Source organism: Caretta caretta, chromosome 1, assembly GCF_965140235.1.
Source record: "Caretta caretta isolate rCarCar2 chromosome 1, rCarCar1.hap1, whole genome shotgun sequence".
NCBI lineage: Eukaryota > Metazoa > Chordata > Testudines > Cheloniidae > Caretta > Caretta caretta.
Window position 1 is genome coordinate 305,833,831 of NC_134206.1, and position 15,129 is coordinate 305,848,959.

General features: G+C 38.9%; 1 protein-coding gene across 3 annotated transcripts in view; it reads left to right on the forward strand.

Annotated features, from left to right (window-relative positions):
• MDFIC (MyoD family inhibitor domain containing) overlaps nt 1-15,129 on the forward strand; it is a 63,682-nt gene that overhangs the window by 33,801 nt on the left and 14,752 nt on the right. For all 3 annotated transcript variants that reach the window (XR_007354637.2, XM_048836130.2, XM_048836131.2), the window contains exon 4: nt 12,148-12,423. Coding sequence is in view for 2 of the 3 variants with exons in the window: in XM_048836130.2 (XP_048692087.1) it covers nt 12,148-12,423 (276 nt within the window). In the remaining variant the exon portion in view is untranslated. The remainder of the gene's footprint in view (nt 1-12,147; nt 12,424-15,129) is intronic.

Genomic DNA, 15,129 nt, shown 5'->3' on the forward strand with positions numbered 1-15,129 from the left:
TATGAAGTCTCTCTTTCTGCTGCTTGTGGTTCCTGACCGCTTTGCTTTCCTCTAGTTTCATTTTCATTTCTACTGTGCTTTAGCTGCATCTTTCTCTGTCCTCTGATACATAAGAGACAAAAAGAAAAGCAGGGAGAAAATCGGTGCAGCAAAGGTATCAGAAACACAGATCAGAGGATCTACTTCCCTTCCCTTCCCCCCCCCCTTTTTTTTTAAATTTGCACTGATGTTCTGTTTCCATTTCCCCTTCTCTTGGAGGATATTTCCTTTTCTCTGCCTTTACTCTTTCTATTTTTGCACTACTTAGCTCTTTCTGAATCTTATTGTTAGGTCTGAGATATGGGCTCCAGTGGTGCAATGGGTTAGCGTACATTACTTATAGAGCAGTGTTGCATGGAGTGATGCTGAGGTTGTGAGTTCAAGCCTCATCTGGAGCACCAGTTTTGGGGGGTGGGATAGCTCAGTGGTTTGAGCATTGGCCTGCGAAACCCAGGGTTGAGAGTTCAATCCTTGAAGGAGACATTTAGGAATCTGGGGCAAAAATTGGGGATTGGTCCTGCTTTGAGCAGGGGGTTGGACTAGATGATCTCCTGAGGTCCCTTCCAACCCTGATATTCTATGATTAAGTGTTGGCTAATATATAGCATTATAGAACTGAGGAAAACTAAAATTGGAAACAATGGGCCAAATTCACCCCCAAAGGGTAACTCTGTTGAAGTCCACTACTGACATGAGAAACAACTTTAGGGGACTAAGTCTAGTATGCGTAGCAATGGTAGAAATCAAGAGAGATACAAATTTTAAAGAAGCTCCTGAATTTTTGCTTTGTTGGCGGTTTTTTGAAAGTGTGCATGCACGTGTGTATTTGTGAAGCCCCAGTCGTATGAAAGTTAAATATACAAGTCACATTGTGAATAAGCCTGATGATCGTTTCTGGAGGGGGTGAATGGCAGAAGTGGGGAGAATATTGACAACTCTGTGGAATGGGATTAGGCTGCCTTTACTATCTCCGCAGTCTGTCCTTGCAGAGGACGGAAATGGCAATTTTCCAAATAATTTTTCAACTGTGGTGTTTTTTCATAGAATCATAGACTTTAAGGTCAGAAGGAACCATTATGATCATCTAGTCCAGAGGTGGGCAAACTACGGCCCGCAGGCCACATCTGGCCCACGGGACCCTCCTGCCTGGCCCCTGAGCTCCCCGCTGGGGAGGCTGTCTCCCTTCCCCTCCCCTGCTGTCCCTCCTCCCCCACATCCACACCGCTACATGGACAGCGGGCCCTCCATACAGTTTCACACCCCAATGTGGCCCTTGGGCCAAAAACTTTGCCCACCCCTGGTCTAGTCTGACCTCCTGCACAACGCAGGCCACAGAATCTCACCCACCCACTCCTGTAACTCACCAGCCAGATACCCAGGAAAGAATTCTCTGAAGTAACTCAGATCCCATCCCATCACAGGCCATTGGGCATATCTACCGCTAAAAGTCGAAGATCAATTAATTGTCAAAATTAGGCTATCCCATCATATCATCCCCTCCATAAACTTATCAAGCTTAGTCTTGAAGCCAGATATGTGTTTTGCTCCCACTGCTTCCTTTGGAAGGCTGGCCCAGAACTTCACTCCTCTGATGGTTAGAAACCTTTGTCTAATGTCAAGTCTAAACTTCTTGATGTTTGGTTGTTTGTGTGTAGGGTGGCTTTCACACAGGGTCTAGCTGATGGAATTACTGATGAGAATGAGAAACTCCGGGCTCTCTTTGGGTGGGGTGATTAGTCCTGTTTTGTACATCCTGAAGTGCAGTTTAGTAGTGACAACCAGCAGCCAATATCCTGTCTTTGGTGTCCTCTGTTAAACACTGTTTTGAGAGCTTCCAGGTAGAATAGCCGGGAGCATCAACATTGTTCTAACTACGTGGTTTAATATGTCTAAGTCTCATTGGACACCTGTGTGTGTTTATGTCGTGGTATGACCATGTGTTGTAATATGTACTAATTACATGAGTGCTGTAATTGTCATTCCAATTGCGCAGTTTACTTTTTGGCGCCTAGTGGTACACTTGCCTTCTTTATAAAAGTATAAATCTAGAAGCATAGCTCTGTTTTTCAGTGAAACAGTTGATCATATTGGTTTGTTAGGATCTTATATTAAGCGTAAATTCTAGAATTTTCCTGTATATTTTTTGGGGTAAGTCTTTTTTCATTTATTACAAATAAATTCTCGATATTTGACTTAGAGCAGTGGTTCTCAACCAGGGGTCCAGGGTCCCCTGGGGGAGCCATGAGCAGGTTGCAGGGAGTCCGCCAAGCAGGGGCAGCATTAGACTCACTGGGGCCCAGGGCAGAAAGCCAAAGCCCCACCGCATGGGGCTGAAGCCCAGGTCCCTGAGCCCTGCCACCCGGGGCTGAAGCCGAAGCCTGAGCAAGTTAGCTTCAAGGGGGGGCCCTGTGGCATGGAGCCCCAGGCCGTTGCCCTGCTTGCTACCTCCTAATGCCAGGCCTGGGTTTTATATGCAGAAAACCAGTTGTTGTGGCACAGGTGGGCCATGGAGTTTTTATAGCCTGTTGTGGGGGCCTCAGAAAGAAAAAGGTTGAGAACCCCTAACTTAGAGAATTTTCAGTAGTGCAGAAACTCACAGAAAAGCTTAATTTCTGTGACCTCTGATTGGTGCATTATTTTGGTCTATCATACATGTATCCTCAAGCCCAGGGATGGGTAAACTTTTTGGCCTGAGGGCCACATCGGGGTATGGAAATTGTATGGCGGGCCATGAATGCTAACGAAATTGGGGGTGGGGGTACAGGAGGGGGTGAGGGCTCCGGCTGGGGGTGCGGGCTCTGGGGTGAGGCCAGAAATGAGGAGTTCAGGGTGCAGGAGGGGGCTCCAGGTTGGGGTGCCGGGGAGTGAGGGATCTGGGGTTGGGCTGGGGATGAGGGGCTGGGCTGAGCTTGGGCTCTGGGGTTGGGCTGGGGGTTTGGGGTGCAGGAGGGGGCTCCAGGCTGGGACCGAGGGGTTTGGAGGGCAGGAGGGGGATTAGAGCTGGGGCAGGAGGTTCGGGTACAGGGGAGGGGTGTGAGAGCTCTGGCTGGGGATGCAGGCTCTGGGATGGGGCCGGGGATGAGGGACTTGAGGTACAAGAGGTGGCCCTGTGCTGGGATCGAGGGGTTTGGAGGGCGGGAGGGGGATCAGAGCAAATTTCAGAAGTGAGTACATTTCTACTTTGACTGTTCTGGCTTTGTCTGGTTTTCCTGACAAACTATTGTATTGTGGCTCAGAGAGGGAAAGCCAGTCTCTTTCTGTAAGTAACTTGAGACCTGGCCATTTAGGGCCTTGTAGCAACCTTTTTTTTTTTTTTTACGGGGGAAGGGAGGGTTGGGGGTTGATATAAATGGATTGACAATTGCTGCTGTGTGTAAACCAGAGATGCATTATGTCTTCAAAGGTCCTCCCTGCTCTGGAGGTTGCTAGCTACTTTGTGCTCTGTTGAGAGCATCCAAGTTGCCTTTAATCCCAGGTAGCAGCATAGTGGTTTAGCCTAAACATCACACAAATGTGGATGAGGGTGGCATAATTAGCATTTGAGAAGGAACGAGAAACCGTTTGGCCAGTTGAAGGTAATGAAAGGGTAGGAAAATATCCTAATGTTAGAATATTAAGACATCGACAATTAAAAAAAATATTAAACAGAATAATTCAGCAAAAGTTCATAACTCGCTATTTTTAATTAAAAAATTGAATAGGCATTTCTTAGATGGCGACTCCTTCAACATTTGAAACTCCACTTGAAGAAAGAGGATTCATAAATGGAATAGTTAACATTATTTCAGTGGGAATGCTGGTCAACTGTATGAACTTGTAGTTCTCAACCTTTTCCATCAATGTTATGGATATATCAAAGAATCTTTTGAACAAGTTCCTGCTGCCCTTCAAAGGAGGTGCAGGATCCTGCAGTACTTCCAGAGGAAGTACTATAGGCATGCATACACATATTTGAGAACCTTTGGCATCTGAAGAACTGGTTGCAAGTGATGGAGGAAATTAAGTTCTGCGAAAGGTTGGAGATGGGATGGGAACCAGGGTGGACTGATTTAAATCAAAGTGAGTTAAATAACTGATTTTAATCATGATTTAAATCAGCAACCAGGAAACCTGGATTTAAATTGTCATTTTAGTCTTGTTTTACATTTGCACTTTTTAGTTATAACTCTTAAGAAAGATAATGATTGGTATAACTTGGTATTAGTTTTTGCTAACCAGGAGGATACCCTGTATCTATACACATTTATTTAAACAATTAGATATCTTAACACACATTTAGTCAGATTCTTAATTTTTATGTTATATTAGAAAATGGTGACTAGCACATTTCTTATTTACTAGATATTTTTGTTTTTTACTCATGATTTGGGTCAGACTACATTTGGATGGAAATTGGAATTTAATTAAAATGCACAAAACAGTATTTTAAATTTTGTTTTTATTAGCTAAATTAAACTCCCTTAAATGTGCTAGATATATAAGGAAAAAAATCAAGTTTTTATTAAAACATGTTTAGTATATACAACTGATTTATTAAACAAAGGAAGCATTATCTGTAGTTAGTGAATCGAATGGTCACCATGTCCATTAAGACTTTAGAACTAGTAGATCTCATCCTCACACCTAGTTTTTATTCATAGATCAGAAGAGGAAAAAAAGCTTTTCCTGCCCCCCCCCCTTCCCCCCCAACTCTTTTGGTTTCTCAACTTTGAATGAGCTAGTCATTGAACTGAACTAGCTGAATGAACTGAACTGCAGTTAATGTTCTCCCTGCACCTACAAAAGAGAATACTTCTGTCAAAAGCTGGTTTAGCACTTCAACAGACTCTGATTCCAGGTGGTTAGCCAGTGACTTCCACCAGTTCAGTGGTTTGACTTTCTTTAAAATTTCAACAGCGAGTACTTGTATTGCTTGATACTGTTTTTTATATTGAATGTAAATTATTTTAATAGATGATAATAAGCTTAGGTCTTAACATAGGTTATCAATTTCAGATTTAATTGTAAGTGGGTTTATTTTTAAAAAGAAAAATGTATTTTAATCTAAATAGAATTTGATTTTTAAACTATTTTTTTAAAAACCTTTTATTCAGCCTGATGGGAACAGGTTTGTGACACCTTTTCACCTCTCAAACGTGCACACAATTGCCAAAGGCTTGTCTCCCTCTCCCTAGGTTGAAAACTGATGTTATAAAATTTATTTTTCCACTCCTATTATGTTTGGTGTTCTGTGGATGTGTTTTCTGACACATTCTAACAAACTGTTCTCAGTTTGGGTCTTGTAAAACTTCTACCAGCAATTTCACCAAAGTATTTTCTTTACAAAGAAATCCTGTTTCATAGTAATACATTGTATTCATTTTGAAGATGCTTCTTGTAAAACATGAAGATGTTTCTAAAAAAAAATGGTTGATGCTGTTAGTTGGTACTTTGTTTTCCTTCTAAAGTCAGCATGGTATAAAAAATTTAGTGTGAAAAATTGATTTTAAAAGATAGATTGTACCTTGATGGTATCTTGTTATTTAGTTAATGTATGCTTTCTTTGATACAGAAGGTGCAGTATATGCTATTTATTTCCTAGAAAATATTCAAAAATAATTGCTGACAAAAGCCACTTCACAGGTTGACTCAAAGGGTACATCTTGTAATCTGAATGTTAATATTCTAGATAGCTATGCAGAGCTACCTCTTGATGTAGTTTGAAGATTTATGTAGAGTCTCGTCAGGATTTTAGTTTGAAAGGGAGGGGGGAAGAAGGAGGGGAAACTACTGAGGTCTTTGAGTCCTACAAGCTTTAATAAAATGATATGCTTATGGAAGGCATGAACACACTCAATTTGTAATTTTTAAAATATAAGCTTTTGTGCAACAGTCATTTTGAAATGTTGCCTTTTACATCAGGATTTTCTTAGAAGCAATTGTACAGTCATCTTAGTTTTCCATTAAATAGAGACCAATACAGTTCTGGGATTTTTTTTTTTTTAAATAACCCATGGTTAGTTGTTATGTGTTTTTTGTTTTTTGTTTTTGTTTTTTTCAAGACAAGGTTTGTGTCATGAAGATGAGCAGGCTAGAAACTAGAGGTCTGACTTTTCACTGCTTTGCCGTTTGTTGCATACTTTCAGCTTGTGCAGAGCAGATGTAAACAGTTACCATACAAAGCGGTGGAGAGCCAGTCCTTTGATGTTAGTAGACCAAAGCAGGACCTTCCTATCTCCTAATAGATGATCACTCCACTTGCTGTATTTAAAGTCGTTGGGAGAAAAACAAGTGACAAGTACACTTTTAAATTGCAATAGTCCTTCATATTTTCTCAGTACCCTCCAGAAGACATCATTTTTTCTTTATTAAAAAATAAATTGGAGAAATCATATCTCTTAGCGTCTCCGTTACATTTTTTTATATTATTTCAAAAATGTTGCTCCAAATGAGTATTGTGATGCCATGTCCTGAACCACCACACAGTGTTGGATCTTCTTTCCGGATAATAATCCAATGATTCAGGTAATAAACTGGAGGACATTTTTCCTTAGATGGGCTGCTTGGTAAACTCCACATTGTGTTGCCAGCCTTGGAGTTGTTTTGAAATGTAATCAGCTGTCTCAGGTTTTCTTCCTCCTGATGTTGTCGTCATTTGACTCCCTTCAGCTCTGACAAATTTTGTGTACTCTACATATATATTAAGTTTTTGTGTAAAATCCCAAATGTCTTTACACAGATCTTCTTATGCTAAAAAGGGAATTTCCCCATGTTTGCATATATTTTCCCTTTAGATGAATAAAGGTTTAGTCACAGATACAATAAATGTGTATTGTAGTTTTCTAAATCTTTTTCCAAATCATTACAAAAGTCATATTCTTTTATGTGTATGGGGTATGTGTTTATATGTATATTCAAGTAAGCCTTTTTTTTTTTTTGACCTAGACATCTGGCTTGCATTCAGAATCTGAATGAGAATGCACATAATCACTTCAAAATTATCAAAAGCATAGTAAATGTACTGTAGTTTTCTAAATACTTTGTTACCATTTACTCAGCTTACAATTGCTTTATTATATAAAGTTGGTTAAATAACAGCAGTTACTGTATTAAGGCCCACTTTGTAAAGAGACTCATGACAGGGCAGCAGTGAAACACGCTAATAGATTATATGTTATAGCAATATATTGCCTTTTTATTGCTTTTCCACAGGCAGCAGATTCATGTATAGTTATTGCTAGCTACATTATCTGCTAGTTTTCTATCAAGAGATTCACTCTATTGAATCATTAATCCAATATTTATCATTCTTATTGAAAATTCACTAGTGTTAGCACTGTATAAAATATTGCTCTAAATTTACTGGTTTTGCTACACACTGAAAACATTTTAACCTAAAAAGCATAGTATTTCTTAGGACATTTGAAACTATTCATTGTGGATATTCATTGTGCAAGGAAAGGTGGGGGGTTTTTTTGTTTTTGTTTTAAATGTCTTTAACATATAGTAGGTGACCAGTGCCATTCTGGTTTTAAGATACTGAATGTTCATACACCTGCTATTTGAAATTTTGATGTGTATTGCATTAGTTACTGAATATCAAGAATAAAATTTTTGCTCATACATAGAGTGTAAAATGAGGTCTTTTGTAGCAGCACGCGACCTGTTTAGAATGATATAACAGACGCTGAATGTTCACATATCAAACAAAATGCCATCTTTCTGTAGAAAAGAGGTGTCAAAAAGTTTCTTTGTACCTTTAACGCATGTGATTATGTAGTACAAAATGCAGAGTTTGTAAAATTTCTTGAATATACAGGCAAAAAATGAATAATTCAAAACAACTCATAAGTTCTACATTCTATTGTATCTTTTATAACGCAGGCAGAAGATAGCATTGTGTTCCCAGTAGAGCTGAATTTGCACAAGTTACACCTCTGAAAATGCCAGATGGTCTATGGTCTACTTTTGAAAGCTGTCACATATGTAAAGATTTGAAAAAAGAAAGACAGCTGAATGAGAGCAGTGGATCATTAAAGGGAGAGTGAGGGTCCCTGGGTATCACTGTGTTTTAAGAAGCATTGTGTCATTTCCCATAGTACTTTTCCCATATTCCCATATTATTTCCCATATTATTTTTTTAAAAGGTTGTTTATATCTTAAAAAAAAAAAGTAAGGTAAAAATATTTCTGTTTTAAACCAAACGATTGTGGCTTAATCTTAAAACTGTCAACTGCTTTTGTTCTTTATGCTAGAATGCAGTCCTATGGTTCCTAATTGGTTTCAAGTGTATTTTAACCATAAGATTCAAGTCTCCCTGGTGAAAAATTATCAATAAAGTTAAAATAAATTTAAATTGAGATAACTAATACATTTGGGGGTTTTATTCAGATTTGGCCTACATATCATATGTGAATACTGTAAAGCCAGTCAGCTAAAAAATTGTATGTTAATGCTAAAAGGCTGAAGTAAGAGTACTTTGGGAACAGAATTATTAAAAAAAAAAATCCCTAGTAAAAATAAAATAAAACAAATAACTGAGTATAGCTTAATTACCTCAAGACTTCCCATTCATGCACAAATTGACAGAAACAGACATAATTTTGAAGATTGGATAATTTGTCAAGTTATTGTATTGTAATAAAGCTCCAAACATGCACAAACAATTGTAAGCCACCACCACCAATTTAGCTGGCTTGGAAAAGGTCATAACTGTCAATTTTAATAATTTTGTGTCTAGACACACAGAATTCTTTCTACCTTCTCTTGTTTTCATCTGCTGAGGAAGGTTACCCACTCCCTCAGTAACTTCAGGCTATTGGTGTGCTGCTGTAACACTTGGTACCATTGCATCTTAAGCGAAATACGTACTGGCAGAAATTTGAGTGGGCAAAGCAAGTTTTGTTTCCTTGGAGAACTGGAAAGGATCACTTCAATTTTCGTAATTATATACATTAGAAATGGAAAAGAACTATTGGGACATAATGGTTAGAGCAACTAGAAATTGAGATGTAAGAATTCTATTTCTTACTTTGCAAATAGTTTGCTGTGGGACCATGAGGAAACCATTTAACATATGTGCCTCCATTTTCAAAATGGAGCCAATGTCATTGGATAGTGGTTTGAGACCACTGGATGAACTTAGCCGTATGTGTGTACAGTTTTACTATTATGTAGGTGAAATTTATATAGATTGTTCCCTAAAGTATATTTGTAATTCCCTGTCTAATCCTCTTTCAGATGGGTTCTTTCCAAGTTTTCCTTTCCCCAAAAAATGTTTCTAGACCTTTATGGTTATGAAGACACGTTTCCAATGTTAACAAAATGTATAACAATACTCTCCAGAGTCTGTAGAGAAGACAGCCTAAGTGCTTGTAGTGTTGTTCCTAGATTTGCCAAGCTTCAAAACACGAGTCAATTTCAGTATTTCTATTCCAAATCTGCAGGCAACAGTGAAATGGTCAGGAATCAGGCGCGTTTCAAGTTGCTGCACTTGGCAAAGCTATTAGAGGAGGCAGGGGAAGAAGTAACCAATAAACAAAGGCAGGGTGATTAATAGAACAATAGACTGGTTTCAGAGTAACAGCCGTGTTAGTCTGTATTCGCAAAAAGAAAAGGAGTACTTGTGGCACCTTAGAGACCAACCAATTTATTTGAGCATGAGCTTTCGTGAGCTACAGCTCACTTCATCGGATGCATACCGCCTTCTTTGCCTCCACTCCCACCTCCTCTCTGTTGCCACACCAACCAGGAGGAAGGCAACATGTAGAGTAATGAAGGCCTGCCAACTCCACCATCAGGCAGATTCTGGACTGGGGGGGAAGAGAAGCGTGCTCTCTCTTATCTGAAGAAGGGCTCTGTGTAAGCTCAAAAGCTTGTCTCTCTCACCAGCAGAAGTTGGTCCAGTAAAAGATACTACCTCACCCATCTTGTCTTTCTAATATCCTGGGGCCAACATGGCTACAACACTGCATACCTTTTCTCTTACAGCAGTGTGGATGATTCGGCTTCAAATAGATCAGATACACTAAGTGAAGGCTGATACAAAATGGAGACTCCAAGCTGGGGACAAAACTTTGTTATCCCTCTCCAGAGTAAGAAGAGGACAGGGGGCTCATCTTCTCACCTGGCAGTGTTCCTGGAGCTCCACTGAGTGTGTGTGAACCTTTCACCCTCTGCATTTTTGGTCTGCTCAGTCTTAGTAGGGTTAGACCTCCAGGTAGTATTTTTAGTGTCCAGTAATTTTTTTAAGTCATGATCTAAAGGACAAGAAAGGGGAGGTAGTTAAGTAATAGGAACAATTCATTGTATTTCTATCATTGAAGCTTTGATCTTGAGTCAGCATAGTGAGGAAGGCATGTATCTGAGATAGGCAGAACATTCTGAAAAATGGGAAATGTATTTGTAAAGAGAGGAGAGAAAATAAACAACTCCCCCTCTTTTTTTTCTGTTTTTTTTTTTTAAATCACCCCAGCAATGTTCGTTTAGCTATAGTATGTTCATTTGGGATTACTATAGAGGAAAACATCTGGTTCAGGGGCACATTAAAATTATTCCCTGATTTCAGTCTGTATGTTTTAGTATAATCTGTTTGCAACTAGATGAAATGTTCATAAAAATCTGATAAACTGCTTTCAGTATTATAAATCTGTTGTTGTGATTTATTAAATGCAAAATGGCTGATTTGGTGCCTGAGTGAGATTTAATCTGGAAAAGACTGAGTCAGTGTCAGTAGTTTAGGGGAAGCAGCTAAAAGACCTATACTGGATAAAAGGAATCTGTCCACTCTTTATTACTCAAGATTGAAATTTAGGAGTATTTTTAGATTCTGCAGTGCTCATGTATGTGCATTCGTGGCCTCGAGCTGGTGCTTTGTATGGGCTCAAACCTCATTATGTCACTATAATATGACTTCACCCATTTTAAAACTCTATAGGTATCGATTTTTTTTTTTTAAGGTAAAGTGACTAGTCCAGACTGGGGACTACTATTTCTATTTAAAAACACAAACTTTTTTTTACATTAAGAGCATAAAAAGCATATTTAAAAGCCCTAATTACTCTTTTCCTTACATATAAACTTAAAAATCCTTGGAATAGATATTGTCCAAAAATATTTCCTACTGCTTTGAGATATTGTATGTCAAGTTTCAGACCAGAGAGAATCTTTAATCAGAGATAATGACACCCTAGTAATAGGCATTTATAACAGAAGTATTTGTATAATCTTAACCAGAGCATTGTGAACTCATGTTAGTATGTCCTGGACACAGTTTAGACAACTGTTCTTTTGACTGTTTAAATTTGTAGCTGTTAGCATTTGAATTGATTCATTAGAAACATTTTTAAATTGTGACTTTGAATTGGGAGGATTTGATTTTTGCATGGGTTGTTGGTTGCCATACAAATCAGTTGGCATATTGCTTTTGAAAATCCTGCTCCTGTCAGTTGAACTGACTGCCCTGCTCTCCAAAGCCTGTGTCTTAGTCCTTCCCAAGAAACATTGGCCTTCATGGGTTCCAGCTCAGAATTTTGCTGGCTGTCTGGCCTCCCTTTACTTGTCATCTGGGATGACAGCCAGCCTAGGTGCACTGCCTTCCTCCTATTTCACTTTTGTACTGTCATGCTTGTATACTCTTCTTCATTCCGCTGCTCTCCTTTCTTTCCTGTTCTGTCTATTTGCCCAATTATCTTCCCATATCCTTTTTACTGTTACAACATTCTAACTCCTTTTCTCTCCATTCCTGTATCTTCCTTCCTTTTCTGCAGCTTCCTGTTCTCCCTCTCTCTTCCCATTTCTTTCCATCTGCACACGTTTTCTCTGCTTTCTTCTCTGTTCTTCCTGCTGTCTCCCTCTAACTCATGCTGAATTGTAAACTATTCAGGGTAAGGACCATGTCTTATTCTTGACTTTGTAAGTGTCATATATTTATGGCATTATATGAACGTTTAAATTGCACTAATCTCCATAATTTTTAGTCTAGAGATTTTTCTCATTAATTTCTACTCTTCCACTTTTTCTCTCTGGTCACTGAATAAAGGCAATAAATAGTTATGTTCCCAGTCAGGTCTCAGTCTGTTCAGATACCAGTTGACAATTGTATTAACTATTTCTCTTTTTCATTTTAAGCACAACCTCAACGTTTGCCTCAGCCAAATATTTCAGCATTGGAAAAGAGCGAGGAAGAAACTGGCAAGATACAGAATGGTCATGCAGGTCTGAGTAATGGAAATGGAATTCACAACGGGGTCAAACATGTAGCTACAGATAATAGAAAATGTTCAGTTCCTGTTTCACAAAAAATGCACAGAAAAATTCAGTCCAGCTTGTCCGTCAACAGTGATAGCAGCAAGAAGAGTAAAATAAGCTCTGCATATTCTCAAAAACCAGGTTCTTCTCCTGAAGGTAAGATGAAATTCTTATTATAAAAACAAACAAACACAAAAACCCACACCAAACCAAACACAGACTAACCAAAACCCGTTTTCTCTCATAATTACACAATCAACTAAAAATAATTGAAGAGCATGGCTCATGCTCCAGAAGGAAATAGAAATCATTATGATAAAACACAAGTTACTTCCCCAAAGGAAAATATTAAGTATTGGAAGGAAATTGAAGCAATAGGTGATTTCCTGCTTTCAAACATTTCTCTACCATAGTTGGATGATAATTTCAGACTGAATAGTTGCAATTCTAAATTGGCAACGTCCTCACAAATACACCACAAACAGTGTACAAGCATTGGTTTGGGAGATTGGTACAGAGTTAATTCCTGTAATGGCAGATTCTCCCAGGGCAAGATTTGTTGTTGAAAATTTGCTGTTAGCAGATTTCCTGAGTTCCTGTGTGGTCTGAAAATCAGAAGTTAAAAATGGACCAGTGTTTTTGTTTTTATTATTATTATTATTATGCATCATACTATATTTAGTCTGTAAATAGTTTGCATGGAACAATTGCTTCTTACGCTCTCTTCCCTATGCCCAGCTTAAATGAATAAAAGTAAATTTTTTCCTTATGTTTAGCTGTGTTTTTTTCACTCCCCACAATTACACTAATGGCCCCAGAGTTCCTGAGCCCATTTTCAATCCACTGTCTTTCCATTAGTACTAATATACTCAGAAAGCTTTGCTTCTGCCTGTTACAGTAGGAGCTACGCTGGAAGCTCTCTTACTTTTATTGATGGTGAAGCAGGCTTTCATGCACTGTTGTGGGGAGGAATGTGGAACTGGCTTAAGCAGTCTGGGAACACAGGTGAAAACACAGAATCATAGGGGACAGGGACTGGGAGGTAATTTTGTTCAGAGACATGGGGGAGACTCTCAATCTGGATGGGAGGAGAGGAGGCATAAGGAGGATTAAGGAGAAGGGGATCAGAAGATAAGTACATATCAGGCCTGAACCAAAGACTGTTACAGCAGTGGAATGATTCCCATTGACTTCAGTGGCCTTTCCTTTTGAGTGGAAATGTGTAATTACTGCAGGGGTAGAGTCACTCATACTGGTACTGTGGGGCTCATTCTGGTTCCTGTGGATTTATTTTCATATGATATTTTCAACTACCTGCTATTATTCTCTGGTTACCCTCTCATTTTTTTCAAATTTACTTCCAAATGCACCATATTTTGCTTTGCTAGACCCCTCTATTGCTTTATTTCATTTTAAAGCCACATCACCTCCCTACCCAATATTTTCCTCATACTCACTTATTTTTCATATTGTCTTTTTATGTGGCTCATGTGGGCTGAACACATGGCTATTCATGTGGCTCATGTGGACTGAACATTGCTGAGTTTAGAAAATCCAGACTCTTAAAAGGATATTTTAGTATTCCTAAAAACTGGTGCTCCTGTTGGTGGGTCGGGGAGAGTGTACAGTGGGAATTTGTAAGACTGTAACTGCTACTTAAGAAGTCACTTTATTGGCAAAAAATTAATCATGACTGGTGTTCAGGGGAAATCTGACTGCTAAGAGAGGCAGGTATAGCTATAAATTCCAATTCAAGATTTAATATCAATCGTGAGACTAAAAGCCACAGTCATATTGGCATGATAACCAGCACCCTTATTGACAACCTCAGCAAAGATTGAATGAGGTTAGATACTAAATTATTCTCTTATCCCTGGCATTGGTAACCCTGAGTCAAGGTTGAGGCACATTCACAGTGCACTGTGAGGAAGTTTGCTCTGCTTCTGCCTGTGCTCTTTAATTCCATAATTACTTCTATTTGAAAGTCAACACATTGATACAAGTGAAGAATCTGACTCACCACTTATAAACATAGAGGATGTCAATTTTTTGTTGTTCAATTTTACGTCTCTAGGTTGCTTTTCAGAGATGCTAAACTCCTGAGACTCCACTGACCTAATTAAGATGGTGAATGCACTTATCCCCTCTGAAAACCAGGTTCAGCATGTCTCAAATTAGGCACTCAAATTAGTGGATATTTATCATGCAAAAAATAAAAAGAACAATTGGATGCAAGTCAGTGTGCAGCAAGTCAGTGGCATAGTTAAGAACATAACTGGGAAATCCTTTCTCTCAATTCTGTCTTCAACAGCTAATTGTAAACCTTCAAAATAAAATTGGCAGAAGTATTACTTTTTTTTTAATTGAACACTAAACAACAGCAATTCAGGCCCTGAAATCTCTTATGAACCATTGTCTTGTAACAAGAGTCCTATATGCAGGCACAACTTCTCAGTAACTTAATTCTCTTTTCAAAATCAATTACAAAGCAAAATAATCCCTTTTAGATATGTGTTTAAATTGAGTCTGATTTTCCCTTCACTCATTATGCTCCCATTTCTTGGCCCAAATGAAAAATCAGGAGGTTCCCTGTGGATTTGCTACTTTGTAGTTCGACATAGACCCTCCATACGTTGTAAACACATGGAACATGGAAAGTTTCAATAGTGACACATACTATGCTGTGTATGCTTAGAAATGACACTTTATAGTCAGGACTGGATTGTGCAGTTTGCACAAAGGCCTGTGTAGGGGTGGCACTGAGCAACACTGCCGCTGGGGCAGCACCAGGGACATCCTGCCTCAGCTATGCACAGTCTGTCCTGGGGAAATCAGGAGTCAAGTAAGCCCTATCGGCCTTTT